Source organism: Phalaenopsis equestris, unplaced genomic scaffold, assembly GCF_001263595.1.
Source record: "Phalaenopsis equestris unplaced genomic scaffold, ASM126359v1 Scaffold000053, whole genome shotgun sequence".
NCBI classification, from domain to species: domain Eukaryota; kingdom Viridiplantae; phylum Streptophyta; class Magnoliopsida; order Asparagales; family Orchidaceae; genus Phalaenopsis; species Phalaenopsis equestris.
Genome location: NW_018164495.1, coordinates 322,607 through 341,196, shown reverse-complemented (window position 1 = coordinate 341,196; position 18,590 = coordinate 322,607). Strand labels below are relative to the sequence as shown.

Here is an 18,590-nt window from a genome sequence, read left to right as displayed (position 1 = left end):
TCGTGTAGTGTTTGATCGAACGCAAGGAAACCGAGCAAGAAAAGTTCGAGCCGAGCGGGAGGAGGGAGGAGGGATTGAGCATGAGGAGGAAGAGTGTGAGGAGGAAGAGGAAGTCAAATCGTGTCTCGAGCGAGGAAGGCTCTCGGTGCAGAGGGGAGGAGCGAATGGGAGTTTTCGGTCGAGAGCCTCTCGAATCGTGTCGAGAGAAAAAGAAGAAGGTCAGCACCCCCACTAGAATAAGAGTGGGGTCAATAGTTGTTACTCTGGAAGCAGTTGACGGGGAAATTAATGAATTCCAAATGCAGGGAGGATTAATTGGAAAGCATCAAGACCTGAATTAATTTTAATTAAGATAAAAAATTTAAATAATTCGTTTGAATTTTGAAATTTGAATTTCAAATTCAGGTGAGCTGGTTTCTAGCCCGTGTTCAGCCCGAGTCCAGCCTGAACCAAACCCGAGTCGGACCTGAGTTGAGCCCGAGCCCGCGCACCGCTAAAAAAAGTGCATCGATATTCGTGCTAGTCGCTCGTGCGCGAAACTATAAAGATATGAGTGTCCTTCCTAGCTAAAGTAGATGTTCCAGACGCGTCAGCGCGGTTCGTTTCATCATCCGGGGTCGTCCGGACGAGTTTGCCGACGGGCGAGTCAATTTAAGCCAAAATTGTGCGGAGTGTGATGCGTGCGCAAAAATGCAGCGTTATCGAGCGTTCGAGTGCAAAGGGGGTTCCCTAGGGGATGTTCCTATTAATGTAGGAACTCGATTCGAGTTTCATGTGTCGATCATAATCAACTCAACAGAATGTCGAGAATTTGGGACCGCCCATGCGAAACTCGAAGGAGTGACGAGGTGACTTGAATTTTCTAAATGGTGTGGGTTCCGTACTAGTCCTCTAAGAGAGTCGAACAGGGAAAGCCTAAAGCTAGGCCCTAGGCTCTAAGGAGAGACAAAAAAGACCACATCCAGAAATGAGGTCAACAACATGGTGCGCATATCTTTCTCAATATCTTTCGTCTTTTTCTACACCACAACATAACGATGTTTTAGAAATAAAAAGTTGCAAATTATATCCTTGCCTCTTCATCCGTAATCTCCATCGCTCTGAAGTAGTGCTCAAGTCCCCATAAGAAATTGTCCACTTCCTTCGTGTTGCGAGCTCCTCAAACTCTTTCGTTTTGGAACTTCAATCCTCTTTGCTTCGAAGGTGTGAGGGTTGGTGGGTGTCACAAGTGCCCTCTTACACAGTGAGATGTCTCCAAGCATTTCCTCCATGCTAGCATGTACGTCGCTCATCTCGTCTTCATGGGTTCTTTGTGCCTCCTAGAGCTTCCCGTCAAATCTTCCTGCATCTTAGTCGTTTGATCCCTTAAGGATTTCTCCAGTTGAAGCATCATACCTCTGATCATTGAATGGATCATGATGTCATCCTCGAGTCCATCAACCTTTTGGTCAATATTCTCTACCTGAGTCTCCATGTCATTCATTGCCTACTCCATCTGAGCAAGATGCGAATCAAAGTCGTGCATGATCTCCTTAAACCTCTCATGTGGTTTAGATGCAACTGAATCTCATTGCTCCTGACGACCTCGCCTTTGCTGAGATGATTCCACATCAGTGACTTGGTTCTTCATTACGTGCTCTTGACGCTTTTTGTCATACCTTCAAACTGGTGTTTTGATACTAACTGTCATGGACTAATTTATCTCTAGTCACCCGTGCGGCTTTAGCGTTATTTCTTGGCACTAATCAACCTAACACCCTCACAACGCTTTAAATTATAAACACACAACAGTCTAAGAAGAAAAGTACAGAGAAGTATTGGAGAAATGAACACTTCATTAAAAAAAATGATTACAACACTTGAATACTTGGAAGCTTGGAATCCTTTATTGGATGGTTACAAATGAGATGAGGGAATCCTATTTATAGTCCTCCAAGACAAAGAGAACATTTTAGATTACATTAGAATACACTAATTTTTAAATAGTTCTACATTATTCTTTACGTATACATGATTCTAGAATTTTCTAGAATATTTCATAATTCTTTTGAAGCTTGTTTCTTTCAGCATTTTCCTGGAATTATGTGAAAATTTCTAGAATTGCTTGGAATACTCTCCTTCTTTCTAGTTTTTTCTAGAATGCGGTGGAATATTCTAGAGTCACTTGGATTGCTCTTTACATTCTAGGATTCTCTAGAATCTTCCATTCTCAGGTTTACATTGACAATTATTCTTGAAGATGGCAGAGCATGATATGCAACTTTGTTTAGGAGCCCCGAGCTACTCGAAGTGCACAATATCCCTACTCATCGTCATCGCTAACTTACCAGCAAGCTGACAATCTCTCATTTAGATCATCATCTTAAGGGAGGGTAATATGCACCTTCAATCTTCTCTAGTTCACTAGTGTCTCGTCTCCTTTCTGCCTCGCCACTCTAGTCTTCGAATAGAGAATCTTGGGATTTCTACAAACAGAAAGGGCGGTCTCATATCACATATAGTAACCTAAACTTATAGTCAAATGACCATTGTAACATTTAGTCTATTTACAAGTTTGCCACAACTTATGTATATAAATATAACAATATTGATGTAATTCACAATTTAAAAAAAGTAATAAAGTTTGAGTGTTGGAAACATATCTTTCTTCAAGCTTCATCTACTCTTTCTCTTTTTGCTTCTTTCTGCCTCTCCTTATCTCTATCAAACAATCATTTGGTAGTTCGAATTAACTTTATGTTGTAATGCCAATTTAAGAGGGTTGATTTAGTGGTCTAACAAATTTTTTTAGACGCTAATAATTTCTTGTAATCTTTTCTTGAAGCAGCTATAAATAAAATTTATGGTTGATAGGGCGGCAAAAACAAAATAGATTTTTCCTGTTTGTTCATTCTGTCATTCCCTATCTCTTCAAGGGCTTTTGAGCTACGGCTCTGTTTAGGAGTTCTGAGTTGCTCGAAGTGCATAATATCCCTACTCACTTGCTCTCTCTGTTTAGGAGTCCTGAGCTACTTTACGCACAGCCAATCAATCTCTCTTAATTTATAATCATCAACACATCTATATTTTCCTGCTTGCTTACATGTTAAGTACAAGAAATTCCCCTACTAGTATCAAACTCTCATAAGCACTCTAAGCAACAAATTTAATCTCAAACAACATGGCCCAATATCAACTTTCTTGGACAACACATCCACAAAACACTTCAAGGTTATTTTTTAAATTAAACAAATTATATAACTGATTTTTTAAATAGAACCGGCATGTACAAGCAAAAGAAGTTCTTGCTCCTCTTCCCACGAATCAACATAAGCAGTCTTCACCCTCTACCCTCATGTATGATTTCAAACAGTATACTATTGAATCTCTCCAATGTCTTACTGTTACTCAGCCAAACATATCATTTACTGTCAATTATTTATTTAAGTTAGCATAAGCATCAACCAACTCTTTAACACTAACAAAAATTTAAAAAAGCGTTTATGCTACTTAAAATAAGTTTCAAATTACAGGATTCCAATTATTTTTGTACATATGCCTCTAAACGCTTATGTAGATGTTAACTGGGCTAGCGATACCACATACAGAAGATCTATTTCCAATTTTCTATCTATATATCAATAGTGGCCCGCTCATTTGCTGAAGCCAAATAAAAGGCTTTGGCTACAACTATCACGAAAATACTCTAGACTCGAACATTACTACAAGAGCTTACCAACAAATCGCCTCTCCCAACCATCTTATACAGCGATAGCACCTCTACAATCACCTTGGCTCACAACCCAATTTTCCATGCCCGAACTAAACACATCGAAGTGGACTACCGCATCATCCGAGATCATCTTCGACTCAAGCATATTGATTTACTTCTTATTTCTGAAGATAAAGTTGTAGACATACTTACAAAAGCGCTTCCAATCAACCACATCACCAACTTACCAGCAAGTTGGCGATCTCTCCTCTAGATCATCATCTTGAGCGGAGGGTAATATGCACCTTCAAACCTTCAATCTTCTCTGGTTCGCTAGTGTCTCGTCTCATTTCCACCTCGCCACTCTGGTATTCGAACAGAGGAACTTGGGATTTCTACAAACAAAAATGGCAATCTCATATCACATATAGTATCGTACACTTATAGTCAAAGGACCATCGTAGCCTTTAGTTTATTGATAAATTTGCCACAACTCATGTATATAAATATAAACATGTATATTAATGTAATTCACAATTAGAAAAAGTAATAAACTTTAAGTGTTGGAAACAAATCTTTCTTCGAGCTTCTTCTAATCTTTATCTTCTTTCTTCCTTCTTCATCCCCTTATTTTCTCTATCAAAGATCCTTTAGCAAGTTTGAGGCATAACTTTGTGTTATTAATGACGATTTAAGAGGGTTGATTTAGTGGTCTAACAATTTTTTTAGACAATAATAATTTCTTGTAATATTTTCTTTTAGCAGCTATAAATAAAATTTCTAAATGACAGTGTAGCAAAAAAAAAAAGATTTTCCCTATTCTTTTAGTTTGTCATTCCTTATCCCTTCTAGGACTTTTGAGCTGCATGTCACAGACTCGCTTATCTCTAGTCACCCGTGCAGTTTTAACGTTTTTCCTTAGCACTGAATCAACCTAACACTCTCACAATGCTTGAACTTGTAAGCACACAACACTCTAAGAAGAATAGTAGGGAGAAGTATTAGAGAAAGCAACACTTCACTAAGAAAGAAATATTACAATACTTGAATGCTTAGAAGTTTGAGAAATTTGGATGGTTCTTAGATGGATACAAAATGAGGGGAAGGACTACTATATATAGTCCTCTCCAAGACTAAGGGAACATACTAGATTACATTAGAATACACTAATTTCTAGATAGTTCTACATTATTCTTTACGTATACATGATTCTAGAACTTTCCAAAATATTCCAGAATTCGCTTAAAGCTTACTTCTTTCAGCATATTTCTGGAATTATGTGGAATTTTCTAGAATTCTTTGGAATATTCTCTTTCTTTCTAGTTTTTTTTCTAGAATGTTGTGGAATCTTCAAAAGTCCCTAGGATTGCTCTCTACATTCTAGACATCTATAGAATATTCATTTTTCATGTTTACCTTGCCAATTATTCTTGAAGATGGCGGAGCGTAACACTCTCCCCCACTTAAGCTCACAATGTCCTCAATGCGGCTTACCCTTGGTACTCGGACGAGCTTCTTTTGTTTGCTCTTGGCAAACTTAGGTTTTTCCTAGGTGTTTCCTAAGGTTTTTCCAGCCTAACTGAATAATATTCTCCCTCCTTAGTGGCAGTTCTTTAAGAACCTCCACCACTTCCCTTAACATGCCATCTTGGGGCTTTGCTTCTTTGTGAAGAACAGCCAAGTAAATCTCATTATCTTTTGGAATGCCCTCTTTGAATTATATGGCCGATAGCACTTTGACTTCCTGCTTGTTAGCCCTTATTATCGGCACTAGAAATCTTGATTCCCTTCCATGATGCACATGCTACTAGCGAAGGTCATTGGGAATGCTCTTGTTTGATTTAAGAAGTTCATTCCTAAAACAACTTTAAAATCATTCATGTGAATGACAGAGAAGTCCAAGTTACTTGAACACGCCCCAATGTTGGTTTTTACCCCTCTAGCTATTCCATGGATTGATCTTTCTGCTGAACTGACCGTCTTGATAGAGCCTCCTCCTTTGGTCATCTGCAAAACCCAATCTATTTGCTTCCTCGACGGAGATGAAGTTATGTGAAGCGCACGTGTCCATCATTGCTCTAGTGGTCTTCCCACTTATTAACATCTCCACAAAGAATAACTCTTTTTCTTGGGGCATTGCTGGAGCTTGCATCCCATTCAGCAACTTTTTTCCTCCTTATGGCTTGCAATAAGAGAGTTCAAAGCCTTCATTTGAAGACAATCACTTGCCCAATGTGGTCCATCACAAAAAAAGCACCTGTTGTGTGGTTTAGTTTTGTCATTTGTACGTTTCCATTTGTCTTTTTCTTTGGATGAAGTTGATTCGTTGAGGGTCTCTTTCTTATGTTGATCCTTGTCTTCTCCACCCTTGACACAGGTGCTCTTCTTATCTTTAGGCTTTGTGGATTCTTTTGAGTAATCAATAAAGCTTTAGGCTACCGCAATAGCAGTGACAATATCTTGCACTCCGTGCCTCCTAAAATTTGTCTTTGCCCACTGTCGGAGTCCATCTGTGAAGTTGAAAAGAGCATCCTTGTCAAACATGTCTGGAATTTCAAGAACCAAGCTTGTGAACTTCCTAATTTATTCTCGAATCGATCCCTCTTGCCTGAGCCTTCACAACCGGGCTCTAGCCTCATCCTCTGCATTTTCAGGGTAGGATTATCTTTTTAGCTCCTTCTTAAAGTCATCAAAGATGGATATGGTGCACATATCTTTCTCAGTATCTCTCGTCTTCTTCTCCACCACAACATATTGATGTCTTAGAGATAAAAAATTGCAAATTATATCATTGCCTCATCATTTGTAATCTTCATCACTCTAAAGTATTGCTCAAGTCCCTAAGAAATTGTCCACTTCCTTCGCGTTGCGAGCTCCTCTAAAACTCTTTGGTTTTGGAACTTCAATCCTCTTAGCTTCGAAGGTGTGAGGGTTGGTGGGTGTTGCAAGTGTCCTCTTGCACAGTGAGATGTCTCCACACATTTCCTCCAAGCTAGCATGTATGCTGCTCATCTCGTTTTCATGGGTTCTTCGTACCTCCTGGAGCTTCCCATCAAATCCTCCTGCATCTTAACCATTTGATCCCTTGAGGATTCCTCCAGTTGGAGCATCATATCTCCAATCATTAAAGGGATTGTGATGTCATCCTCGAGTCCATCAACCTTTTGGTAGATATCCTCTATCTGAGCGTCCACACCATTCATTGTCTCCTCCACCTGAGCAAGGTGTGAATTAAAGTCGTGTCTGATATCCTTAGACCTCTCATGTGGTTTGGATGCAGCTGGATCTCGTTGGTCCTCACGACCTCGCCTTTGTTGAGATGATTCCACATTAGTTGCTTCGTTCTCTATTACGTGCTCTTGATGTTTTTTTTCATACATTCAAACCGAGGCTCTGATATTAACTGTCACAGACTAACTTATCTCTAGTCACCCATGCGTCTTTAACTCTCTTTCTTGACACAAAATCAGACTAACACCCTCACAACGCTTTGACTTATAAGCACACAACTCTCTAAGAAGAAGAGTAGATAGTATTGAAGAAATGAACACTTCATTAAGAAAACATGATTACAACGCTTGAACACTTGGAAGCTTGGAAGGTTTTCTTGGATCCTTTAATGAATGTTTACAAATGAGGAGAGAGACTCCTATTTATAGCCCTCCAAGACAAAGGAAACATTCTAGATTACATTAGAATACACTAATTTCTAAATAGTTCTATATTATTCTTTATTATGCATGATTCTAGAACTTTCTAGAATATTCCAGAATTCTTTTGAAGCTTGTTTAGAATTCATTGGAATATTCTCTTTCTTTCTAGTATTTTCTAGAATGCTGTGGAATATTCTAAAGTCTCTTGGATTGCTCTCTACATTCTGGGATTCTCTAGAATATTTTATTTTCATGTTTACATTGATAATTATTCTTGAAGATGGTGAAGCGTGATATGCAACTCTGTTTAGGAGCTCAGAGCTACTCGAAGTGCACAATATCCCTACTCACCGTCATCGCCAACTTACCAGCAAGCTGACGATCTCTCCTTTAGATCATCATTTTAAGGGAGGGTAATACACACCTTCAATCTTCTCTAGGTCGCTAGTGTCTCTTCTCCTTTCCGCCTCGCCATTCTAGTCTTCGAACAGAGAAGCTTAGGATTCTTACAAACAAAAAGAGCAATTTCATATCACATATGGTAACCTGACTTATAGTCAAATGACCATTGTAACATTAAGTCTATTTACAAGTTTGCCACAACTTATGTATATAAATATAACATGTATATTGATGTAATTCACAATTTAAAAAAAGTAATAAAGTTTGAGTGTTGGAAACGTATCTTTCTTCAAGCTTCATATATTCTTTCTCTCTTTGCTTCCTTCTTCCTCTCCTTATCTCTATCAAAGATTCTTTTACTTGTTCGAATTAACTTTATGTTGTAATGTCGATTTAAGAGGGTTGATTTAGTGGTCTAACAAATTTTTTTAGACACTACTAATTTCTTGTAATCTTTTCTTTTCGCAGCTATAAATAAAATTTATGGCTGATAGAGCAGCTAATACGAAAAATATTTTCTTGTTCTTTCAATTTGTCATTCCCTATCTCTTCAAGGACTTTTGAGCTACGTGTCACGGACAAAAAGTCTCACATCGGCTAAATGTAGGGTCAAAAAATAATATTTAAGTCCTGGGCTGCCCACCACCCCTAAGAGCTCTTTTGGAATGTGACAAGTGGTATCAGAGCGGATTATTGTCTGTCAGGTGTGTGGACTCTTTATGGTTCAGTGGAACCCTCGGTGGAGCCGATCCGTGATGAGGGTTTCACATGATTGGGTGGAGGAGAATGTCACGGACAAAAAGTAAAAAGTCTCACATCAACATCAGCTAGGTGTATGGCCGAAAAGCAGTATTTAAGTCTTGGGTTGCCCACCACCCCTAAGAGCTCTTTTGGGAGGTGACATACGGCTCTGTTTAGAAGTCCCGAGCTGCTCGAAGTGCACAATATCCCAACTCACCTGCTCTCTCTCTCTCTCCCTGCTCTCTCTCTCTCTCTCTCTCTCTCTCTCTCTCTCTCTCTCTCTCTCACGCCCACCCCCCACGCCCCACACGTCACCAAATAGCTAGAATAAACAAATAAACTTGGTGCTTAGTTGCCTCTAAGATTTAGGTTTAATTGGAATTAGTAAATCTAATAAATCCATATTTATCAAACCCAAATGTTGTGAATAAATAATCGTGTTTTTTCTCGTTTTTCTTATTTGGCATAAATCCACTCTTTTGATTTTCTTCCTAAGCTAAATCTGTTAAATTCATATAATAATCGGATTCAATAAATCAGAATTTATGTTAAAAAATTAGCAAAAGGAAAGGAGAATTGGCTTTAGCCAAGTGCGGATTAAATTTCTCTGATTTTTTTTGTTTGGCTGGATTTATGTTAAATAGTGCCCTAAATGCCAGCTCAAATCTGACTACCAAACATCCCCTTGTTCGCTAACATCTAATTTATATCACCAGCACACATCAGTTAATAGAATTTGCATCAAATATTCTAAAATGCTCATTAGGAAACAAATCATATCTACCCCTTAAAAGCCACGATAAACCATATAAAAAGGAGCAAGATCGAAAATTTAGAACATCCAAAGTGATACGAGTGACTTAAATCTACAAATTCATTCCCTTCCCTGAAAGCAATGAAGCTAACAAACAGATGGAGCAGTTTCTTTGTCGGTACGAGGGCAGAAGAATAGGAGCGAGTAGGTTACCTCGGTTTTAACGATCCAGGTAGGTCTCGAGAGGCCAAAACGCAAATTATCGCTCCCAGTTTGAAGAAATGAATTTCCAGGTGAGCCGCTGGAGTAGCTCTCTGGAAGCGGCAGAGCGGCAGTAATGGCGGCCATCATTTGTTGCAAAATGGCGGGCGATAAATCGAAGTTGCGTGACTCGAATACGAGTAATTCTCCATCCCTACTTTGAGCGAGCAGTTTGGCCCCTTTGTCGAGCAGATACGTCCGAAGACCTAATCAATCGAGTTTCAGTAATTGTTGGCGAACAAAATAAAAAGATTTTGCACCTCCAATTCTCGCTGGTGAAAAAAAAAATTAAGAAAACACAAAAGATCATGAACAGTCCGTCGCCAGAGCATGTAAAACTTAAATTAAAATAAGAAGAATAGATTATGTTGAGAGTGGGATTTGAACCCACGCCCTTTCGGACCAGAACCTTAATCTGGCGCCTTAGACCAACTCGGCCATCTCAACTATCGTGGCAGGAATATATATTTTTTTATATTTATTATAAATTTTATAAACTATACTTAAGAATGACTTCTCATGATTAAATTCATAAATAAGCATGCTTATTAACTAAAGAAGCTACTTGTATCCCGAAAATTAAAGTTCCCAACTATACACTGTAATTTATGATTTATAGCTTACAATTCTTTTTAAAAAATAACGATGCATTCCTATCTTTTCAAAACTAAAGTTAAATATACAATTGTTCAATTTATTTGATGCTTTGATCAATTTATATCGTCCTACATGGACAGTAGAACTCTGGCGATCCAAGTAATTCACAAGATTAATGAGTATAAAATTTAAATAACTACCTTCCAGAGGCTTGAGAAAAGTCGATCTCATCAGTCAATCAGTGATTCATGCACATCTCAGGATCCTTCTTAGTACAACCTCTGTAGGGAGCCTGTTGGCAAAAAGAAGATGGGGAGGGGGTACGGGTTAAGGTCCCAGACTCTGGCCTCTGATGCCTGCCCGGGCTCTAGCACATCCGGTGCATCTACTTCCACTATACTAGATGAGAAGATGCATCGCTAGGTTGATGCCCAAATAGCCTCCGTGAGATTGGAGATGAGGGTAGAGATCGAAGCGGTGTTGCATTTCTGAACTGTAGAAAGAGAAGGAGTCGGTGCAGGATGAGGGTGAGGATGATGATATTGAGGAGAGGATAGAGGAGGATGATGAGTAGGGGGTTTTGTTATTTCTTTGTTTGTTAAACACTTTATTGTTAGCAAACATTATTTTTATTGTACAGTTTTATATTTTATTTGTTTTAATGCAATTATTGTTTTTTTATTTTTGTATAAGATTTATGTGTTAATTAGTTTAGTTATGGTGCTTTGATTGCATTGTTACGATTGTAGGTATGTAAATTGTAGTGTTAGTATTCAATTAGGTCTTCAAATCTTTTTTTTCTTATGGTACGGGTTTTTAACGGCTCATTGATGATTTTACAACCCCTTAATTATATGTTGACGGTTTTCCAATGGTCTACTGAACAAATGACATCTAGAAAAAATCACTGCACTTTAGCTACGAACAAAACTCTTAGTAAATTCCTATAGCTAACCGGCAGTTGCACGATATTTTACTGACAGAACAGTGACACTTTTCCAATAGAAGTGCAACACTTTTCCTACGAATATATGTGTCAATTATGTAACTAATGGTCAAGCTACAGTTAAACTTGACATGTTTTTTTATCTCTATTGATGGTTATGGTACGTCAAATTTTCGTCACTTAATGTAAATCGCTGCTAAATCCATCGATAGTTTTATTACTGACAATAGTTTTTGCTACGTCAAATTTAGCCATCGCTAAACTGTTGATACAATTTTTTCATACCATTTTTATGTTATTACCAACCGTCAGTAATAAGCTAAATTCTTGTAGTGATTGTTATTGTAGTGTTAGCTTGTCGTGGAGGTCAAAGTATAAAGTCATAGTAGTAGTTTGTCATGTAGTCCATAAATGGTCACTTTAGAAGTCAATTGGCCACAGAGGCCGTATTAGGGAGATGCATAAGTTGTGAGCCATGAAGTTCGTAATTAGTCACATAGGACGCAATAATGAACAATGATAGCGTTTGTAGGCCAAAGAGGTCGGAGTTAGGAGATGCATGAGTTGTGAACCATGCAGGTCATAGTTGGTCGAATAAATCGCAATGATGAGTTGTGATAACATGCGTAGACCGCAGAGAATGGAGTTGGGAGTTGTGTTAGTTGTGAGTCGCATAGGTCGTATTTGATCACATAGGTTTTAACGTAGAGTGATAATGTTGTTTATTAACTGGAGTTGGGAGCTGTACTGGTTGGGACAATGTGCTTAGGTCACAGAGGCCAAAGTTGGGAGCTACATGACTTGTAATATTGTCCATATGTTGCAGATGTGAGAGTTGGGAGTTGCATGAGTTGTGAACCACGTAGATCATAGTAGTGGGCTGTAAGGAGAGAGCTTCATGAGTTCGTAGAAGGTCACCGTATCTTAAGTATGGCGGTTGCAAGTAGTTTTTATGGGGTATGTCGTTACAACGTATTTGGAAAATGTCGTTGCACTATATGTGGGTACATTTTTACACCATATTTAGGGTACTTTTTTACATTTTCTTAAGATTGTGTAGTTACACTGTCTTCAAGATATGTTGTTATGCCGCATTTGAGTGCATTGTTATCAAAAGCTTCCAAAAGTGGCTTAACAGTTTGATCTGGGCTTGATTTGACTTTGATTAGATCACTTTTGGTATCATTTTGTTCGTCTCATCGAACTGATTAGTTTGACTGCAAGTTTCCTTTAGTTGAAGTTTTAGATGCTTTTAATTTGAGCTTGAACTTTTCTTGCTAAAAGAATGAAAATTTTTTGGATTTAAAACCATGCTCCTAAATAATAGAAATATTTAGTCCGGATGAAATTTATTAATTGATGTACTTCATTTATAATATTACAAAACCAATTTTAAGAGAGAATCGCAATTAGTGGATCAAACAAAAATATCCTTCCATCATATTGTTGCTATCTCCCATTAATTTATAATACAAAAGCGCCGCACGTGATGGTCAAATGTCTTTCAAATTAACAATTCTCATAATGTACACCTAAATGACTTGCAACACAAGCACAACCTTATAGCATATTAACAAAACCATCGCAAATGAATATTGGGGATGCTAAAGCAAGCACAACCTTATAGCATATTAACAAAACCATCGTTAAAAATTGTGTTGTTAAAAATTATTAACAACACAAGCACAACCTTATAGCATATTAACAACCTTATGCTAAAGATTTTATCCTAGGCAAAAAATATTAGAAAATGTTAGAAAAATAAAAGTACACTTTTTTCAATTGTTGATAATGTAGTAGATTTTTAAATGTGTCGATAAAGAATAGTAATGTAAATCACAACTTTATTGCAAAAACTATTGATCAAATCATAATATAAATAATTTAATGAAATAAAATGGCTATAATTTTAAAAAAAAAAAAAAGAGAAAGAGAAATTTTGTCTTTTGGGGACAATCTTTGATCTATAGGAGATATAATCGGATGATAATGCATTTAAGATATAAGTGGAAGCATAAACTCGATTTCCATAAATGAAGAGGAGAATCAATGCAGGAATTTAGTTCATTACCGACGGTCAAATACCATTAGTAATAACGGATGATTCAATAATGACAAAGTTGATGCAGCAAAAACACTTGTCGGTAATTTAATTATTGACGTATTTAGTGACAGATTACATTAATCGACGGTTAACTGAGAAATCATAACTGTCGCTATAGATTTAAAAACGTCTATAGGAAAAGTGTTGTAGTTTTGTTGGAAAAGTGTTGTGGTTCTGTCAGTGAACTGTCGTCAAACTGTCGGTTAACCGTGGGAAGTTACCGACGCCTTTGTCCGTAGAAAAGTGCAGCACTTTTGCCCAGACGTTGCTTGTTCAATAGATCGTTTGAAAACTGTTGTTGGTTTGATAAACATTGTAAAACCATCGAAAAGCTGTCGAAAACCTGCATCCTCAGAAAAAAAATATGAAGCCCACTTTCAATGTTACAATCTATACAACCGCAATCGTATCACATCAATCAAAATATTGTATAACACGGTAATAGAGCTAATTAACACATAAATCATATACATAAATAAAAAAAAATTTTGAGTTAAAGCAAATGAAATATATAACTGTACAATAAAACTAATGTTTGTTAATAACAAATTTTTAGATATACAACCAACCAAAAAAATAACATTTTACTCATCCTCCTCAGCATTTTGTGTCCTCTCATCATCATCATCATCTCCACCTTCTTCTTGCACTAGCTCATTCCCTTTCTACAGTTCCGAATGCAGCATCGCTTTGATCTCTGTCCTCATCCTGATTTCAGGGTGGCTACCTGGGCAGTAACCTCAGCAGCAACCTTACAACACATATCCTCCTCCTGTGAAGTGGAAGTGGAGGCATCGGATGTACGAGAGGTTGGGCAAGCATCATAGGTGACCTCAACTTGTAGACCCTGCCATAATGTTCGCTAATAAAAATTCTCAGAAGATACATGTACAGTCAAATGATCTTATAAGGCATAAGCTTCATAAAGGTTTGATGTCACTATACTTTCACTACGAGGACATTATCTCAATTATAATATATTTGATTTCAAGGAGGACTTATATTGTTTTTTCTTCTATAGGGGACAAATTATAAGAAATCAACATAAAGAATGAATAAAATTGAGGTTATTTACCTCACCAACATCATGTCAAAGCTCAAACTTTAATTGAAAGAAAAGATATACAACAGACAAATGTTCAAGCTCAACACATTATTGACAACATATATGATGACACATAAAATAGCACATGGACAATTATGCTAATAACTGTCGCTATAGATTTAAAAACGTCTATAGGAAAAGTGTTGTAGTTTTGTTGGAAAAGTGTTGTGGTTCTGTCAGTGAACTGTCTTCAAACTGTCGGTTAACCGTGGGAAGTTACCGACGCCTTTGTCCGTAGAAAAGTGCAGCACTTTTGCCCAGACGTTGCTTGTTCAATAGATCGTTTGAAAACTGTTGTTGGTTTGATAAACATTGTAAAACCATCGAAAAGCTGTCGAAAACCTGCATCCTCAGAAAAAAAATATGAAGCCCACTTTCAATGTTACAATCTATACAACCGCAATCGTATCACATCAATCAAAATATTGTATAACACAGTAATAGAGCTAATTAACACATAAATCATATACATAAATAAAAAAAAATTTTGAGTTAAAGCAAATGAAATATATAACTGTACAATAAAACTAATGTTTGTTAATAACAAATTTTTAGATATACAACCAACCAAAAAAATAACATTTTACTCTTCCTCCTCAGCATTTTGTGTCCTCTCATCATCATCATCATCTCCACCTTCTTCTTGCACTAGCTCATTCCCCTTCTACAGTTCCGAATGCAGCATCGCTTTGATCTCTGTCCTCATCCTGATTTCAGGGTGGCTACCTGGGCAGTAACCTCAGCAGCAACCTTACAACACATATCCTCCTCCTGTGAAGTGGAAGTGGAGGCATCGGATGTACGAGAGGTTGGGCAAGCATCATAGGTGACCTCAACTTGTAGACCCTGCCATAATGTTCGCTAATAAAAATTCTCAGAAGATACATGTACAGTCAAATGATCTTATAAGGCATAAGCTTCATAAAGGTTTGATGTCACTATACTTTCACTACGAGGACATTATCTCAATTATAATATATTTGATTTCAAGGAGGACTTATATTGTTTTTTCTTCTATAGGGGACAAATTATAAGAAATCAACATAAAGAATGAATAAAATTGAGGTTATTTACCTCACCAACATCATGTCAAAGCTCAAACTTTAATTGAAAGAAAAGATATACAACAGACAAATGTTCAAGCTCAACACATTATTGACAACATATATGATGACACATAAAATAGCACATGGACAATTATGCTACTTATTGAGAAATTTAGGGCGAAGAAAAACAAAAAATCGACACAAATCCATAAAAACACAGAGATTTAACGAGGTTCGACAAATTGCCTACATCCACGGAGTTGTAGAAGATTTTACTAATTTAGGAATTTACACCAGTTTGATCACGTCGACAATTACATGATCTCTCACTTGCTCTCTCTCTCTTTCTCTCTCTCTCTCTCTCTCTCTTCACACCGAGATTCACCCAAGAGCAAGATTGTCGAAGAAGAAGAAATACGTATAAGAGAAAAAATCTATTTCTCTTCTGGTGCAAGCCAACAAGAAGAAATCAAAAATAGCACATTCTTCTTCAACTATCTTCTTCTTCCTTCTGTCAAGCACACAAAAGCAACTAAGAAAGAGTACCTTGCAAAACATTTGCCTTCTTCATCCCGTAAACCTCAAAAAGAATCAAAGCATATAATCTCCTTCCTTCCTGCCCTTAACCGTGAGCAAGAAATCCTTAAAGCGGAGAGTTCTACAGTTTTGCGATTCAAGGAGGTGAGTCTCTGTTTCACGAGAGACGGGAGTTTTGTTTTGTGAACCGAAGGAACGGAAGCAGTTCGCGAACGTGACAAGGGGCTTCTTCGGAGATCAAGCACTAATTGACCTCTATATGCTCTTCCTCCTCGTCATTGTTGGAGGATATTATCTTCCATTGAATATTAACACATTTATATTCTAACAAAAAATAAAAATTTTTGTATGTCTAGCTAAGAGATGCACCCTTATTATTAGTCCCAATCCTATGGTACTTTAGATGAACCCCTTTCTTGATGTTTCGGTGGAATCCTTCTTCTACGTACTAGCTCTATAACTTCATATATTCCTTTCCATGAGCTAACATATTTGCCTGAGAAATTTTTAAACTCTTCGTGCAAAGGATATGATCGGATCAAACCTCAAGATTAATCAAGCTTGAGACTTTATAGAGAAAAGAAAAGTCATCATACCAAATAATTTAATCATACACTATCTTTATGGCATTGGCAATCTACATCTGTTAATACTCACCTTAAAGATATTTTTTCTTCATGAACTATGTATTCCACACATTTAGAGAAAAGTTCAATTTGAAATCTATATTCATGTTCTTCGTCATCCAAAGAAGATCAATATATGTCGAGCACAAAAACAATCAGGACAACATAAAAGAGGTTTGAAAATGGTTACACATTCCTTAGCTTGAGAAAACCCTAAGAACATGTGATTCAACACTTCCTTAGAAGAAATATGAATATTTAAATAATATGTTAGAGCAATTTGTATAGCCCATGTTGATCCTCTTATTTTGCATTGAAAAAGAAATTTTGTCATCATGTAAAGCTTGCTTGAGGGATAGTTTTGGAACTTGGCCAGACAATTCTTTAACAAGTTTGGTTCAATCAACTTATATGCACACATGTGCCCATTCACATGTCCACGAGCATGCACCCTAGAGCATGTGTGTATATGCATGCCCTCTGCAACGTTTTTGTATTTCCATGCACGTTATGACGCCCTCACTCACTTGCACTTTGCTTGCAAACCCTACTACCAACTTAAAAGCATTATTATGCTCTTTTGCTTGCACTCACACATGCACTCGTGCATGTATGTATGTGTACATTGTCGCTAAAAGCTGTCGCCATCAGCAAATAAAATAACATGATTAAGTTTTTTTCAGAAATATCTATTTCATCAATTTTTAACATTCCTGACTCAGTTTTGATATTTTTAAGACTTTGTGAAACCCAAATGAGTAAAATGGGATAATTTGAAAAAGTTGAAGATTCTTGTTACAATCAACTTGTGAATTTCTGAAATATCGAAAATGTGTTGGGTAATGTGAAGATCCGATTCACCGTAATTTAATTAATTGTTGTTAATTAGCTTTCTAATTAAGAATTTCACCTATCACCTACCTCTCAACTACCTCTCACCTACCGCTCTCATGGTTTTTATAAATAGTCTCTTATGATTTGTCATAAAGAAGTCAAACCAAGAAAAACTAAGCAAGTCCTCTAAGAGAGAAAGAGAAGAGGAGAGAAGGAGAGGAAGGGAGAGAAAAAAATAGAGATTTTATTGTAAACGTCGACGCGTTTGATGGTGAATTCCTCGAAGAAATAAATTCCTCTGCAGCTCTGTGGACGTAGGCAAATTTGTTGAGTCACATAAATCCATGTGTCGCTCTAGTATTTCTCTGCATGGAATTTTTCTCATTTCTTTTTTTCATTTTATTGTCGTCATTTTTCATAAGAATTGGTATCAGAGATTTGGGTTTGAATCAAAGGAAGAACGATGGGCGGAGATGAAGTGATGACATCGGGGATCAAAAAGTTCAATGACACGGATTTTGCTTACTAGAGGATGCACATAGAGGACTATCTCTATGGAAAAAAATTTGATCTTTTGTTACTGGGAAAGCGACCAGAAAAGATGAACGAGGCGGAATGGAATCTGTTTGATCAACAGGTTCTGGGGGTTTTTTGATTAACCCTAACAATATCGATGTTGGCATCAATTTTTTATGTCACGAGTGTAGGATGTCCGTTCTAGCGCTAAGAAACGTTGTTTGATGCACGTGTTGACTCCTGCAGCGCGAGACATCCACTTTGGACCCACCGACACGTGTTGAGGGGCACGTAGCCGGGGTCATTTTGCTAGGCTTTGGCTTTTGCTTGGGCGAAGGCCGGTCAACATTAGACACATCAAACGATTTCGATCGGGCCGAAAAATATTATTCGTCGCTCACGAAACTGACTTGAATTGACCCGATCACCAGCGAGCACGTTCAGATGGCCCCAGACCACAAAATCGATTACGCGAGTGAGTCCGAAAACGTCGATTCCATTTGGAAAAGGCGCTCGTTGCGTCACTATTTCGCATGCAAGCTTAAAATATGTGAATTATCATTTTTTTTGACTCGATAGTTGAAAATATGGTCTAAAACAATCTAGAATCACGAAACAGATTGTGCGGTCGCGTCCGGGACATCGATTTTGCCTAGGGGAGACCTTCGTTGTATTGCGAGAATGTGTTCGATGAAGTTGTGCGGAGAGCTTGTAAGGATAATAATATTATAATATAAATAACAATAAAAATAATAATAAAAAGTCTCTCTCTCTCTC

General features: G+C 37.4%; 1 protein-coding gene and 1 non-coding gene across 2 annotated transcripts in view; both read right to left on the bottom strand.

Annotated features, from left to right (window-relative positions):
* The window catches only part of LOC110019165, a 41,450-nt gene extending 34,379 nt beyond the window's left edge, over positions 1–7,071 (bottom strand). Inside the window, exons 1-2 of the mRNA XM_020716744.1 lie at positions 6,728–7,071; positions 3,940–3,996 (exon numbers count right to left, since the gene is read on the bottom strand). Of these exons, the coding sequence (XP_020572403.1) occupies positions 3,940–3,996; positions 6,728–7,071 (401 nt within the window). The remainder of the gene's footprint in view (positions 1–3,939; positions 3,997–6,727) is intronic.
* A 2,797-nt stretch (positions 7,072–9,868) lies between these two features.
* On the bottom strand, positions 9,869–9,949 carry TRNAL-AAG. The gene has a single exon. It is a non-coding gene; the product is annotated as a tRNA-Leu (tRNA).
* Positions 9,950–18,590: the final 8,641 nt, after the last annotated feature.